Source organism: Malania oleifera, chromosome 5 (genome assembly GCF_029873635.1).
Source record: "Malania oleifera isolate guangnan ecotype guangnan chromosome 5, ASM2987363v1, whole genome shotgun sequence".
Classification (NCBI taxonomy): Eukaryota; Viridiplantae; Streptophyta; class Magnoliopsida; order Santalales; family Ximeniaceae; genus Malania; species Malania oleifera.
Genome location: NC_080421.1, coordinates 84,252,771 through 84,269,886, shown reverse-complemented (window position 1 = coordinate 84,269,886; position 17,116 = coordinate 84,252,771). Strand labels below are relative to the sequence as shown.

The 17,116-nt window shown below is 35.7% G+C and overlaps 1 protein-coding gene and 1 long non-coding RNA gene across 2 annotated transcripts; both read left to right on the top strand.

Moving 5' to 3' along the window:
- The first annotated feature begins 11,607 nt into the window (after positions 1-11,607).
- On the top strand, positions 11,608-12,864 carry LOC131155784 (E3 ubiquitin-protein ligase CIP8-like). The gene has a single exon (XM_058109187.1). It carries the CDS (start codon positions 11,786-11,788, stop codon positions 12,671-12,673), a length of 888 nt encoding a protein of 295 aa, XP_057965170.1. The 5' UTR covers positions 11,608-11,785; the 3' UTR covers positions 12,674-12,864.
- Positions 12,865-15,463: 2,599 nt separating this feature from the next.
- LOC131155785 (uncharacterized) lies at positions 15,464-16,076 on the top strand. Its single transcript, XR_009136900.1, has 2 exons — positions 15,464-15,635; positions 15,746-16,076. It is a non-coding gene; the product is annotated as an uncharacterized LOC131155785 (long non-coding RNA).
- Positions 16,077-17,116: the final 1,040 nt, after the last annotated feature.

The following is a 17,116-nucleotide window of genomic DNA, read 5'->3' as shown; positions in this document are numbered from 1 at the left end:
ATAGAAAGAAATGCTGAAAATTTACCCGAGAGGATTAGAACATTTCTTAACCCAAAAATAGATGCAAGTATGTTAAAGATAGAACTGGTATAATCAAATACGCGTAAAAATAAACTCATGGAATTTTGTGGAATTAATTAACATAATTGAAATTTACTTATAAAATAAACTCGGGTATGAATTTTAAATAAAAAAAAAACTAACATAATCAAAATTTACTTACCTTCTTCTTTTACCGTGTGCTACGAACACAAAAACTATCTTTAAGTAATGAGATTGGAAAGAGTGGGTGAGTGAGAACTTACTCAAAATTCTCTCTCCACCACAAATTCTTTCACTCACTAATCCTTCTCTTCCTTGGAAAATTGTTGTGAAAAATGAAGGTTGAGAGCTCCCTATTTATAGGAAAATTTTGGGGAAGAAATGAAATTTATAAAAGTGTGGGGAGATGGGTGAAATTATAATTTTTAAAAATTAAAGAATGGGCAAGGGATGGGCAAGGTATGGATTGAGTATGAGATGGGGATGGAGGCCGTGTGGGAGTGCTTGCCACCATTCCCATTAAATAAATTTTTAATTAATCACTTACCTAATTAATTAATCAATTAGTTAATTAATTATTTTATTATTTTTCTTAATCATTATTATCATTATTATTATCATTGTTATTAATTTTGAACCATTTTTAGTATTTATTTATTTTATTATTTATTTTTGAATAAGAATTAAATTTAAATTTTAAAAACTCATGTGGGCCCCACACGGTCTTGTGGGCCCCACACAACTTCGAGACCCAAATGGATCCTACGTAACTCGAATAACTCTCATATGATTTTAAGCATCCTACATAGCTTTGAGACTCGTGTAAACCTCCATACGGTTTCGGGACTCATGTGGACCCCACACAGTATTGTGGGCCCCGCATATGATACTTATATTATTATTATTTCATCATATATTTCTACAAATTATGTCAGTCAAAACATTATTTTATGTACTTATTTACGTATATAAACAGTGTCTACCCTGTTTTATCCTATGAAATTCCATTTTGACCAGACCGACTTCCAAGGAGCGACTGAGCCGCAATGGTCTTTGAGCACTCGCTTAGACAAGGTCTTTCTTAGGCATCAAACATGGAATCAAGGATCCTAACAGAGAAACACTTTCTTTTTTAATACTAACTATTATTATTATTATTCATTTTTTTTTCTTGGGTTATTACATGATGTCAATGAGAAAATGAAGGGGTGGTACAAAAAGGAGGAAGTTAGATAATTAAAATGTTGAGAAAAGTAGTTCAAAGAGGACAAAAGATGTTTGAAAGGAGAAATGCAAGAAGGACCAAACCTACCACAAATGTGAAGTCAAATTTCACTCTGAATATGCCCTAAACCTAAGTGTTGATGTAGAACAAAGATAAATATTTTATTCAATTGTTGGCTCCGATGAAAGCTCCTCTAGAATGATGAGATCAATCAAAACTCTATAGTTCCCACAGAGACCATGGGCACGATACTAAGGATTACATCCATTTTAAAAGATTTCTAGAAAACCTAGGGTAAAGAGGTTACCTAGAAAGCTATGTAAAGAAAGAAGGATAAGAAGCTCAGGATTGAGGATATAGAAAGGTAGTGCAAACGATAGAGAAAATCTTAGTGTTAACTTTTTGGTCAGATCCCTGTTTTGATTATAACAAACCACAGTATCTCATCTGTGTGCTTTGAGTATTTGAGCATGTTTACTTTTCTAAGCACGGATGACAGATGAGAAATAGTTGTCGAGAAGCACTCAAACAAGCACATCACTCAGTGCAAACCATGGAATTGTTGAGGAGGAGAGCATGAAGCCCTTGTCAGTTTCAAGTTGTATTTTTATATTTCATTTTATCTTTTGGGTCGTAAATAATGATGCAAGGTCTTAATTAATTAATAATATCTGCATGCATGGTAGGACTGGTAATCTCATTTCATTAATGCGGTAGACAGACTGTAGGTTATCAAATACCCTAGACAGAGTTTCGAGTCTACTGACCACTAGTGTTCACTAAATTAAAAAGCCTAGACCTTATAAAGTTCCTATGTCCTTGCCAAGCACTTTTATGGAAAATCCCCTTAAACTTTCACAAATCATATCTAATGAAAAACAGGGTAAAATTATAACTCTTAATCATAACTTAGGCTTAAGTGTGAATGGTTTCCGAGCGATCGAACTTGCGCGTTGAAACGCGCTCGATTGACTGAACGGGGACAAGTCAACAATATTAACCTGACTTCGGCGGGTCTGAAACCCGAACTGTTTGAGCTTCAGTGTCTTTAGTCGACCAAATATTTAAATCTAACTTTTCCAACACCCGGGCGCTCAAACTTCACATTCAAAACACTCTTGGGTGACCGGAACATGCAAGTTCAATACGACCAAACTTGAGTCCAAGGCGACTGAACCTCGAACATTTTGGCAATCACCTTAGCCCCAGCGGACCGAACTATTTTTCGGGTACCCTAACATGAAAACCTTGCTTTTTGTCCCATGTTCTGTTCGGGCGTCCGAACCTATGTTTGGTCGACTGAAACGCTCGTGTTGGCTTAATTTTACCGAGGTTATTGGGTTAAACAGGGTTAATTTTTTAAAACTCAATTAAAAAAATTCTAATATTCCCCTGGTATCCAACGTTTATATTTTTGGCCATGTCTTAAATATCACGTTCATTTGCTCAATTAGGGTCAATTAACATTTTGATTAGGCAAACTAAATTTCTATATTTTTTAGAGACTTTTTTTCCAAACACAAAGCCTATATATTCTATACTACTATTCCTTTACTAAATCAGCCTTGTGAGGAACTTTGAGTGGATTATCTTTATCCCATTTGCTATGAAAATTCTCATTGTCACTCATTGTATGGTGATTTTTGGATTGAGAGTTGAGCATGAGGTTTCCCCCCGATTTAATCTAATAACTTTATTGTGTGGGAAACCTTAAAGCTTGTGGGTCTTGTGGCATTCAAATTGCCAAGACCCTTTCTTGTGTTTTTTGTTTGAGCAAAAAAATCGTTTTCACAAGCATTATGTTTCAAATATCTCTTTGCGTGAATCTGAAGAAAATTTTTTAGAGTATTTTGATTAATTCCTTGTTGAAAATCTTTTGACACCTTAAACTATGATTGAGATATACATCTATACGTAGTTTCCAAGATTAGCTTGTTAAACACGCTACACTTGATTGATCATTGACTCATTCGATTATTTTTTGCACACATATCACACAAATTATAGATCTATCTTTGCATTAGTTATTTGCTTGTACCACGCGTATTGGTACATAATCCGCTTGATTAGAAGTAACTTTAATTTGTGCACCAAATTGACCAATTGATTGTAGTTCAGGTGGCTTGAGGGGGTTTGATCTACTTCGTAAAGGATCGTTTTAGGGGTTTCTTTCTTCCCCCCGCAAGGAGAGTAATGCAAACGATATTCCTTTATATTCTCCTTACGTGAAATTTATATCTATATATATATTATATTATATATATATAGATATATATGTTTTTTGGGAGAAAAAAAGAAAAACTAAACTCAACTTTTCTAGATTCTTTTGCCAGAACACAAAAAGGCCCCCCCTAAAAACAGGATTTGCTCATATAGTCATCAAAGATAGTAGAATCAAAGTTTAAAGTTTTGGAAGAGTTTTTACCCATTTTCCTTGTGCTTAGTTTCCATTAGAGACACCAAGTCTAGTCATGGATCCCTGCCACCAAGTCTTTTTTATGTCGAATTGTTGTGGGAGCACCTCACCTCAATGACAGTTTCCAACTTATGATTCTCATAGAATCCTTGAAGAGTTACTTAGGTCTGTCTCCACAACTCTTTGTCCTCTATCAACTACGCATTCATCAGCATATAGTAGCGTGCCATTTCTTAGCAAAGTGGGTATTGGTTTTTCCATCACTCTCAATCCACCACTAAAACCAATTTACGTGACTTTGTAAAATAATTTTCTATTTGAACTTAGCCTAGGAAAGATGAAATACATTTAAATGTTGAAAGAAGAATGAATCAAAATGAATTTTGGCACCAACTTGCTCAAAGGGTCAATCATTCCCAATGAACACAATATATAAGAATTGGTGCTTCGCACAGGATAAGTGCCAAGTGGAAATTAACTCTGAACATCCCAAAGTTTCAACCCAAATTCAACAAACCAAAAGAAGTAAAATAATCGACTAAATCAAAAGAAAGCCAGAGATCCAGCTTAAAAATAGAATTGAAAAAACAAAAAACCACCAAAAGAAGATGAATAATCTAATACTGAGTGATACTTGAGATCTCTTTGTAAATGGATCTTTTGTCTTAGCCCTAGAAGATTTTCTTTCTCTATTTGGAGAGCCCTTCTTTACGATAATACCCATTGAGTTTAGTGCTTCCAATCATATCACGGATAATATTTTTGACAAGTCATCAAAATATCCTGATTGCCATTTTTGGGATCCCCCCAATAACTTAACATATTATGTGATGAGCCACTTTTATATCACATAATTTCCAATCTTGACTCGTGCCTATAGTGCCTTGATTGTTTCCTCTATAGAATGTGCGACATGTGCTTCTCTCTCTCAATGCTTTCACTCTATTCCACAATCCTGATGACAGTTTGAATCATAACATAATTTCCAAGTTCTAGTACTATTGTCAAGAGCGTATAATTTGCACACAAGGTAAAGGTCATTCTAAAGCGTTAGTTGTAACACGCAATTTCAACTAATCAACTAATAGTAAACTGTGCATTCACAATGACCCGTCTATCCTGGAGTGAGGGCAATAGCACGTGCCTGATGGTGTTCTGTTTGATTGTTGCTTCGATGTGCCTGTTGCCTCCTCTTTTTTGATTTGTGGCATGTCTCGGTCATGTAACCAGGTTTCACCGCACCGATAACATACCCCTAGTCCGGCTCGCACTCTCCCCCATGTAATTTTTTGCATTTTGGACAAGGGGTGCCTTGTGCATTTTTTGGGTTTCTCGCTGTTTTGCCCTCGCCCCACATCTGCTGCTACTCGTTGCTGTTGTTGTATTGGTGCCCGGTCTTTCCCAAGTCCGTGATTTCTACGCAGGGTGAACCTTGTGGCATGGGCTCTTTCTCTGCTCGGATATCGCCGCACTCCTTTGTACACAACTTTCTTCTGCCTGCGTTGCTTTGTTCACCAATTGGGAGAGTCTTCGAGCTCGAATACTGTTACCATCACATAAATCATTGAGGTCAATCCTTCTTCAAATTTTAGAGCTTTCTTTGATTCGTCTGGAAACTCATAAGATCAAAATTAGATAATTTCAATGAACTTTACTGCCTATTGTTGTACATTACATAATGTCCTTGTTCAACTCCAAAAATCCTGACCTTAGCATCGCTGGATGGTTTTGGGGAAAAGGTTCAAAGAAGACTTACCTTAAAACGCTCCTGATGTACGGACTGTTGGATTTGGTCCTTCCTCCAAGAGTACTTTTTTCGAGTTCCACCAACCGTTTGGCTTCACCAATCATTTGTGTAGGCTGGGCATATAGCACCTTCTGTTCATACGTACAATGAAGGGACTCGTAGTATTCTTCCCATTGCTGCATCCAATCGTTGCAGCAATTGCAGCAATTGGATCGACTTTCCCTCAAAAGTCGAGTGTGAATCGATGAACTGTTCACCGTAACAACCTTCATGGGTTTGGTGGAACATTCGATCCTTGAGTTCCCAAAGTTCCTTTATGACTGGCCACGTCCACGCAACACTGTAGTAGCATTGATGTCTTCTCCATTGCGAGTACTCGTATATATCTCGTTTCCTTCAAACACTTACGTTGTGTTCCCTTGGGTCCATTCTGAGGGACAGTACTAGAGTTATCTAACTTCATTTTTAAAATTTTATCAAATTATAGGCAAAAGAAAACATCCTAATTTACCCGTTCTACCCACATCATGGTTATGCCTAGCTCTGGTAAATTTATTTTCTTAAAGTCTACAAAACCTATAACCCTATTGCTCTGATACCAAATGTAACACCTCCGACCCGAGGGGCTGAGTATTACTTTTTACTACTAATTTACAGCGAACAATAAACTCAACTTTTTATTAAACCAGAGCGCTAATCCATCATATTGAGCATCATTTATTTCAAAGAAGAAAATTACACAAACATAAATATCTAAAACCATACTAATATTTTTATCATCTTTATTTTTCCCTAATCCCCATCCGCATGCTTGCTAAGTAGAAATAAACTCATGCCACATAATTTTGTGTTAAAAATATATATAATTTTTATTTTTTGAATAGAAAGAAATGCTGAAAATTTACCCGAGAGGATTAGAACATTTCTTAACCCTAAATAGCATGCAATATGTTAAAGATAGAACTGGTATAATCAAATCCGTAAAAATAAACTCACTGAATTTGTGGAATTATTAACTAATTGAATTTACTTATCAAGAAACTCGGCGTATGGAATTGAATACAAAAAAACTAACATATGCAAATTCTACTTACCTGCTTCTTTTCCCGTGTGCTACGAACAAAAAACTATCTTTAAGTAAACGAGAATTGGAAAGAGTGGGTGAGTGAGACTTACTCCAAAATTCTCGCCTCCACCACAAATTCCTTTCACTCACTAATCCTTCTCTTCCTTGGAAAATGGTTGTGAAATGAAGGTTGAGAGCTCCCTATTTATAGGAAAATTTTGGGAAGAATGAAATTTATAAAGTGTGGGGAGATGGGTAGAAATTATAATTTTAAAAATTAAAGAATGGGCAGGGATGGGCCAAGGTATGGATTGAGTATGAATGGGGATGGAGGCCGTGTGGGATGCTTGCCACCATTCCCAGTAAATAAAATTGTAATTACGTCACGATAGCCTATTAATTAATCAATTAGTTATTAATTATTTTATTATTTTTCGATATTATTATCATTTTATTTCATTGTTATTACGCGTTTTGAACCATTTTAGTATTTATTTATTTTATCTTTATTTTGATAAGAATTAGAATTTAAATTTTAAAACTCATGTGGCCCCACACGTCGTCTTGTGGGCCCCACACAACTTCGAGACCAAATGGAGCACACGTAACTCGAATAACTCTCATTGATTTTTAAGCATCCACATAGCTTGAGACTCGTTGTAACCTCCATACGGTTTCGGGACTCATGTGGACCCACACTATTGTTGGCCCCAGCATATGATACTTAATTATTATTATTTCATCATATATTTCTACAAATTATGTCAGTCAAAATATTCTTTTATGTACTTATTTACGTATAATAAACAGTGTCTACCCTGTTTTAATCCTATGACATTCCCATTTTGACCAGACCGACCTTCCAAGGAGCGACTGAGCCGCATAACGGTCTTTGAGCACTCGCTTAGACAAGGTCTTTTCTTAGCATCAAACTGGAATCAAGGACTCCTAACGAGAACACTTGTCTTTTTTAATACTACTATTCTTATTATTTATTCATTTTTTTTTCTTGGGTCATATACTGATGCAATGAGAAATGAGGGGGGGTACAAAAAGGGGGAAGTGAGGATAATTAAAAAGGTTGAGAAAAGTATTCAAAGAGGACAAAAGATGTTTGAGAAGAGAAATGCAAGAAGGACGCAAACCTACTCACAATGTGAAGTCAATTTACTCTTAATATGCCCTAAACCTAAGTGTTATGTATAAAACAGAACAAGATAAATATTTGTATTCAGTATGTGGGCGTCCGATGAAAGCTCCTCTAGAATCGATGAGATCAATCCAAACTCATATAGTTCCCACAGAGACCTATGGGCAACGATACTAAGGATTCACTCCATTTTAAAAGATTTCTAGAAAACCTAGGGTAAAGAGGTTACCTAGAAAGCTATGTAAAGAAAGAAGGATAAGAAGCTCAGGATTGAGGATATAGAAAGGTAGTGCAAACGATAGAGAAAATCTTAGTGTTAACTTTTTGGTCAGATCCCTGTTTTGATTATAACAAACCACAGTATCTCATCTGTGTGCTTTGAGTATTTGAGCATGTTTACTTTTCTAAGCACGGATGACAGATGAGAAATAGTTGTCGAGAAGCACTCAAACAAGCACATCACTCAGTGCAAACCATGGAATTGTTGAGGAGGAGAGCATGAAGCCCTTGTCAGTTTCAAGTTGTATTTTTATATTTCATTTTATCTTTTGGGTCTGTAATAATGATGCAAGGTCTTAATAATTAATATATCTGCATGCATGGTAGGACTGTAAGCTCAGTAATGCTGTAGACAGACTGTAGGTTAATCAAAAGACCCTAGACAAGAGTTCGATCGACTGACACTAGGTTTTTAAGCTAAATTAAAAAGCCTAGACCTTAGAAAGTTCCTATGTCCTTGCACAAGCACTTTATGGAAAATCCCCTTAAACTTACAAATCATATCTATGAAAACAAGGGTAAAATTATACTCTTAATCATAACTTAGGCTTAAGTGTGTAAGGGTTTCGAGCGATCGAACTTGCGCGTTGAAAACGCCTCGATTGACTGAACGTGGAAAAGTCAACAATATTAACCTGACTTCGGGCGACCGAACTGATTTGAGCTCAGTGTCTTTAGTCGACCAAATATTTAAATCTAACTTTTCCAACAACCCGGGCGCTCAAACTTCACATGCAAAACACTCTTGGGTGACCGAACATGCAAGTTCATAAGACCAAACTTGAGTCCAGGCGACTGAACCTCGAACATTTTGGAAAATCACCTTAGCCAGCGGACCGAACTTATTTTCGGGTACCCTAACATGAAAACCTTGCTTTTTCTCATGTGTCTGTTCGGGCGGCCGAACCTATGGTTTGGTCGACTGAAACTCTCGGGTTGGCTTAATTTTTACCGAGGTTAATTGGGGTTAAACAGGGTTAATTTTTTAAAACTCAATTAAAAAAATTCTAATAATTCCCCTGGTATCCCCAACGGTTATAATTTTGGCCATGTCTATAAATATACGTTCATTTGCTCAATTAAGGGGCAATTAACATTTTGATTAGCAAACAAATTCTCTATATTTTTTAGAGAGCTTTTTCCAAACACAAAGCCTATATATTCTTATACTACTATTCCTTTACTAAATCAAGCCTTGTGAGAGAACTTTGAGTGATTATACTTTATTCCCATTTGCTGAAAATTCTCATTGCACTCATTGTATGTTTGATTTTTGGATTGAGAGTTGAGCATAGGTTTCCCCCCGATTTAATCTAATAACTTTATTGTGTGGGAAACCTTAAAGCTTGTGGGTCTTGGCATTCAAATTGCAAGACACCTTAGCTTGTGTTTTTGTTTGAGCAAAAAATCGTTTTCACAAGCTTATGTTTCAAATATCTCTTGTGCGTGAATCTTAAGAAAATTATTTTAGAGATATTTTGATTATTCTTGTTGAAAATCTTTGAAACCTTAAACTATGATTGAGATATACATCTATACGTAGTTTCAAAGATTAGCTTGTTAATACACTCATTACACTTGATTGATCATTGACATCATTCTGAGTATTTTTGCACACATATAACACTAAACTTATAGATCTATCATTTGCATTAGTTATTGCTTGTGCGTATTGGTACATAATCTGCTTGTATTAGAAGTAACTTTATTTGTGCACAAAAAATTGAGCCAATTGATTGTAGTTCAAGTGTGGCTTGAGGGGGTTTGATCTAACTCGTAAGGATCAGTTGTTAGGGTTTTCTTCGCCCCGCAAGGAGAGTAATGCAACGAATATTCCTTTATATTCCTTACGTGAAATTTATATATATATATATATATATATATATATATATATATATATATGTTTTTTTTAAACTAAACTCAACTTTTCTAGCATTATTGTGCCAGAACACAAAAAGGCCCCTAGATTTGCTCATATAGTCATCAAAGATAGTAGAATCAAATTTTAAAGTTTTGGGAAGAGATTTTTACCCATTTCCTTTGTGCTTAGTTTCCATTAGAGACACCAAGTCTAGATGAATCCCTGCCACCAAGTCTTTTTTATGTCGAATTGTTGTGGGAGACCTCAACTCATGACAGTTCCAACTTATGATTCTCATAGAATCCTTGAAGATTACTTAGGGCTAGTCTCCACAACTCTTTGTTCCTCTATCAACTACTCATTCATCAGCATATATGTAGCGTGCCATTTCTTAGCAAAGTGGGTATTGGATTTTTCCATCACTCTCAATCCACCACTAACCAATTTACGTGTACTTTGTAAAATAATTTTTCTATTTGACTTAGCCTAGGAAAGATGAAATAACATTTAAATGTTTGAAAGAAGAATGATCAAAATGAATTTGCACCAACTTGCTCAAAGGGTCAATCATTCCCAATGAACACAATAGATTAAGAATTGGATGCTTCGCAGGATCAAGGTGCCAATGAAATTAACTCTGAACATCCCAAAGTTTCAACCCAAATTCAACCAAACCCAAAAAGAAGTAAAATAATCGACTAAAATCAAAAGAAAGCCAGAGATCTAGCTTAAAATAGAATTGAAAAAAAAAAAAAAACCACCAACAAGAAAGATGAATAATCTAACTGAGTGATAACTTGAGATCTCTTTGTAAATGGATCTTTTGTCTTAGCCCTAGAAGATTTTCTTTCTCTATTTGGAGAAGCCCTTCTTTACATAATACCCATATGATGTTGTAGTGCTTCCATCATATCACGGAAATATTTTTGACAATTCATCAATAGATCCTGATTGCCAATTTTGGGATCCCCCCAATAAATTAACATATTATGTGAATTGAGCCACTTTTATTATCACATAATTTCCAATCTTGACTCGTGCCTATAGTGCCTTGATTTTCTCTATATTAATGTGCGACATGCTTCTCTCTCAATGCTTCACTCTATTCCACAATCCTGAAGACAGTTGAATCATAACATAATTTACCAAGTTCTAGTACTAATTGTCAAGCGTAGAATATTTCACACAAGGTAAAGGTCATCTAGCGTTAGTTGTAACACGCAATTTCAACTAATCAACTAATAGTAAAACTGTGCATTCACCACATGAACCAGTCTATAAGTATCAAACACGGAATTAAGCAAAAGCAATAACTGATCACGAAGGCAAACACGAGTCAAGCAGCAACTCATATTATCGTAGTGTGCTTTTTGTGAGGGAAGTTCATGAGTGAAATTGTTTTATAATAATTAATGAATTGTATAAAATTGATGAAAATTGACTGAAAAATATTCTTAATACTAAGAAACATTAACGTAATTAAAGAATTACGTTATTATCACTTTAATACTACTATGCATTCATGCGATGTGAGAATCATACTCGCCTAGGCATTATTCTACTCAATATGAATAAAACATATAAGTGAAATATGTTCTGCCATAACTAATGAATTTTATAAGATTGACGAGCATCGATTCAATTTAGAAAAAAAAAAAAAAATTATTCTCATATTAATGCAAAGAAACATTAATGTAATAAAAAAAAAAGTGTTATTCTCACCTTAATACAAAGAAACATTAATCTAATTGGAGAATCACAGTGCCCTAGACATTACTCAATATGAATAAATCCTATTGGCCATGTGCTTACAATAGAGAGGGTCCCTTTTTTATAACATTACCCGCCCGTTACTGAATGCATTAGCACGCGCCGGAAAGAAGACTTCTCTTCAGTTTCGTGAACAATCATATCTCCTTACTCTCTTTTGACAGAGGGCAATCAAACGGATTCGGAGACGGAGAGCGACGATTTGGTGGTTTCTGGTGCTTTTGGTGGAATGGATTCTTCAGGGGAGGAGGGACAAGGGTCTTGGTTGGGGGATTCGGAGGTGGGTGATGGTTCTGGTTTTGGGTTTGAAACTCCCGATGTGAGGATCCCGGCGTTACGCATTGAAGACCTACGGATCCCTAGATTTGTGTCCGATTCGGACTCGGAGGACGATGAAGATGGCTGTGATACGGTTGATTTGCCTCGTGGGAGTACTGTTAATGGTGGTTTATTTGATGATTTGGATTTTCTGCGTAGTTGGTATTGTCTTCATTCGGGGGATCGCAGGGCGATCAATGAAGATTTTGAGCGGGGGGGAGTGAATCGGAGGGCTGAAGACGAGAGAGAAGCTCTGAGCATGGTGTTTGACGGGGTGGAGGAATTGTTAATGGTTTCATCTGAAGAGAACTCGGGTGGGGGCAGCGTTCAATTGGATGGAAATATAGAAAGGGAACTTCTTTTGGCGGCGAATAATTTGGAGAGGATTCTGGTTACTGATCACCATGTGGAGGGCGATTCATCTGCAGCAGCTCGGGATGATCATTTTGGTGCCGATATATATGATACCATTGTTGGGTTATTGGCAGATGACAATCTTTCTTGGAGGGGTAGTCCGCCGGCTGCTAGATCAGTTGTGGATAATCTTCCCACGGTTGTGTTGGCAGAGGAAGATTTGGGGAACAATGAGAATGTGGTTTGTGTTGTTTGTACTGATGATATTCCACTGCAAGAGAAAGTCAAAAAGCTTCCTTGTTCGCACTGTTTCCATGGGGAGTGCATTCTGCAATGGTTGAGCATTCGGAACTCGTGCCCCCTTTGTCGGTTTGAATTGCCTACTGATGATTCTGAGTATGAGCAGCGGAGAAACCAGAGGGCCAGTCACAGTGACGAGGCGTGACATTGGTGTGGCAGGTCGGAATGGTGATACCATTTTGAACTTGTTTCTTGGTAATGTATTTTGCTCTGGCTGCGGCAGAACCTCGTTTCCTTTCTGTTTTTTTTTACCATGTTTATCACACGTCAATGCCATCATGATCAAGGGAATGCTTCAAAATTCTCTTGGAATTGCAATTTTATGCTTTTTTCTTCTACGTTGTCTTTTTTATATGCTATTTGTTTTTAGTTTTGTTCAGATTATGGTTCTTAGATTGAATTATGGACTACCGCAGTTCACGATTTGAATTCTTATGCAGCGATTTGCACTTTTGTTATGGTGGCTTCTCCAACATGTAAATGATTAATTTTATAATTTCTCAAAATAAAGATGTGAAGAAAGGAGAATGAGAGTGCTACTTATTAAATGACTTACAGTTGTAGCTTGAACCTATATTAAATGTATATTTTGCCAGCTGTTGGTGCATGGGTTCTTAAACCTCCAAGCAATCACATGTTTGGTGCATAAGAATGGAACGATATAGGGCCAAAATAAAATCAAACTTATTGCTGGCTTTCTTTGTGTTCTCCCTTCAAATATTCATTTCATTCCATTTCCATCCAATTTTATTCTGCAAATCAAGAGTGACTTGAGTGTTTTATATTTGAGGCAGATAGGAAACTGCTCTCCCTTCTTTTTTTTTTTGGATTACGCACTGGGTTTCCACGTATCCGTTTTACGGTCCACGTGACTAATCCCGCACCCCTTGAAGCCAACTCCACAAAGCCCTCCCTTCTTTTGCTTGACTTTAGCATTGCTCCTATATTGTGGATTTAAGAAGCATTTTGGTCCATTTTATTTTTATTTTTTAAGAAATTTAATTAATTAAGAGCATAAGGAAACAATACAAGAAAGTGGAAAAGACATCCTGTTGAAAACGAAAAGCTACAAAAATAAAAATAAAAATAAAAGTGAATTAGGGAAAAAAAAGAAAGGACGTCATATCTCTTTGCAAACTGGGCAGAGACACTCCTCATAGAGACCAAGAAAGCAGTGCACTAAGTGAAGCTAAATAAACTGTATTGCCCTATAAGAGATCAAGACACATTGTTTGTCCAATTGTCCATTGAAATTCATCTGTTCTTTCCTCAATAAAATACTGAAATAATGACAAAAAGCACAACTCTAGTGTATCTTTCTTTTTTACTCTCCAAAATCTTTGAATTTTTGAACATGAAAACTCTATTGAGTAAGGACACTCCTATTAATAATAATTTTGATGTTAAATAAATTATTCCAAATGCACAAAGAAACAAAACAGTGCAAATAGGTATCAACTCATTCCTACAATAACAAGGAGCATTGGCTTCTGGATATAATGTCTTATACGGTCTTCCTTTTGCAATGATTAGAGTTGATCTTAGTAAGAGCTGCTTTTCAACCAAAAACCTCAAACTTTAGATGGAAGCTTAACTTTCCAGCTAAGAGCATTCAATGGAGATGCTTTCTATTTTAGTCACCGAAATCTATTTTGTTGCACTTGGTGAAAGGAAAGATCTTCTGCAATCAAATGGGAAGGTGTTTCTGGGGCATAGATGATGATTGGGGTCTCGCTGCCTTCAGTCTTGAACTTTGTCTTCCCCTTTCGCTTTCCCTTCCCTTTCCCCTTCCCGTTCCCTTGCTTGTGTACCTAAAGAAAAGCTTTCAGATTCCACCTTCTGAACGGGTATTTTTATATAATACCCACATTCATTGGTTGTCAATTATAAAGTTACAATCTTTTGATCCTGATCTCAAATGATTGCACATTTAAAAAAAAAAAAAAAATGGCAATTCACTTGGTTGCATGTCTAATGAAGTTATCTTCAATAAACCCAAATGCATGTGCATCTGCTTTCAACTTTTCTCTTGATTTTTGAGTTGTAGTTGTCATTGCTGCTTATTTTTGCTAAGTCCGGTGTGTTCTTTTCTTGTTTCTTTCGCTTCAATGAAAATTTATCTAATTTCTACAACGCGATTATACTTCATATTATCCTGCAGTTTTAAATTAGATATATTATGATTCAATTCTTAAGAACCATCTATAAGAATTGGTCTAGAATGATGAGCTGATTGCTGGAAAAATTATGGATGTTGTAGTTTTGATAGCGTGATGCTATGGTTTTGTTGCCGGCGGTATGTTTGCATCATATTATCATTGTTTTTGATTTTGTTTTTGGTCAGCGTACTATTTCTTGAAGAATATGATGGAAACTTTGTACTTTGGTAATATTTTTTGGAATTGAAATTGTCGATCATTCTGGTCATCTGTAGGTTTCCTTTTTGGGTTAGGGAACTTTGAACCCAGTTTTGGGTGAAAAAAGGTCATAATGATCTAATAACAAACTTTTGGTGATTGAAGAAACAATATAAACTCTGTATTTTTCTTCCTTTTAGTGATTTATATACCTGGCTGGCTATTTGTTTATTTCAATTCTCATTATGCCCTAGTTTGATGCCGTTTTTCAATATTTTTTGTCATATTAATAGTATTAAGCCAGATTGTGAACTCCTCTTTATGGGCAATGATTTATCCATGCTTCATAAATTTGTTTGAGGTGAACACCCCGACCTGCATGTTCTGTCTTAAATCTCGAATTGCAGATCTCTCTCTCTCTCTCTCTCTCGCGTACACACACATGAAAGGTATATTGATGAAAACTGCATTATGTTAATGATTTCTGGCACTATGCATTTTGCACATGAAAAGAAACGGTTTATGCTTCTGCTATCTACCATATTTGCATGGAAAAATCGTAATTTATGGCTGTAAAGGTGGCTGCAGATGCAAGAAAATCAAGTTCTTTGAAGATGATAAAAATAGGGTTTCATCCCTATTCTCTGCACTCTCAGAGAGAGCTAGGGAACCATCATTTTGGCTTTAGGTCATTTCAAGAGGTCCTTCTGTCAAATGAAATCACTCCAAACGAGTCTCACCTGACTACATGTGAGTAGACCAACATAGAATTCACTAGTTAAAGTGATTTCATTCGATCATTTATTTGTCTATTTTGGCTAGCAATTTGATACATGATTGTGGTTGTTTTTTATCTTTAGCCGGTGAGCTGCCAAAATGGAAAACTAATCCTACACGTTTAAAGCCCAAATTGAGGAGAAACAATTACACATTGGGTGTATATACTCGATCTAATATGATTTTGTCGTGCTTGTATTTTAACTAAATTAGACAATTTTTTATGCATGAAAAATTATATTAGATTTGGTGTATAAATTTGATGTACCTAATATTTCTCAACTCGAGGCATGTTATCCCAAAGCAAAAGGGTCAAATGTCAATGAGCAACTTTGAAAATTGGAAACTTACATACTTTTTAAGCGCCATTTATTGACTCGGGGTAATACAAACCACATGGTACATTTTCTTGAATTTTGTTACGAACCTAAATTTCAGTTTGGTTACAATTTGAAGGTTATGTTCCGATAATCGAGAATCATGCTCTGCTAAGTTTGCAAACTTTCAGTTTGGTTACGATTTAAAAGGTATGTTCGGTTAACTGAATCATGTCCAGCCAAGGCTGCAAAGTCTTTGTTACTCGTGACTTTCATTCACTCGTGCCCCTGCCCTCTTGTGCTTACCAATCATTTTGTTTTCCGGAATGGTTCATCTATATGCACTCCTGGGAATATTAGAAAATTTCATGCACCTAACATTTTGCAACACATTAATTTCTTCAATCTGTGATTTATGAGAAAAGTAATGATAAACAAAAATAGAATAGACCATTTACGACTCTGAAACTACAAATAAAAATACCATGTGGAATGTTATAAATCAAAATTCAAAGTTGAATCAAGAAATAATCAAAATTTCCGCATCCATGTAAATGAAATAAATGCAGCACATACTTTATTAATCCATAAAAACACTTTTTTTTTTTATAAAAGAAAGCAGCATGTGACAAAAATTGAAAGCTGCTCTCATTTCATTCCAAGGCTTGTGGAAGTTGGCATTGTGAGGAGTGAGGACCAAGCATATTATGGTTGAGCACATGAATCATGTTAACCAGAATTTGATGGAGGAAGAAATTCCGATCCTTATTTGAACTCCAAAGCACTAGCTTTAAATGCACACTGCGCCCTCTGTTCAAACCGGGATGGATTGTTTTTGAGCTACAATTTTTTTTTTGTTCAATTAAATGCATGCTTTTTTTGTTCAATTAAATGCATGATATGAAAGAAAAAGTTTAATCAAAGCTTCAATTAAAACTCTTACTTTCTAATGAATTAATTTTTTTTTTTGGAAAAAAAATGGGTGAAGTTTTTGAGTGACAACCATCTAATGAGGGTCTTTTTCACTCTGTTTTCATTTTCCACAATTAGAAGGACCATAGGAATCAAACAAAGAGATAGCAAGAAACTGATATTCTATTCTATTTAAATTGCAACTTGAAATTATGAATATAAAAA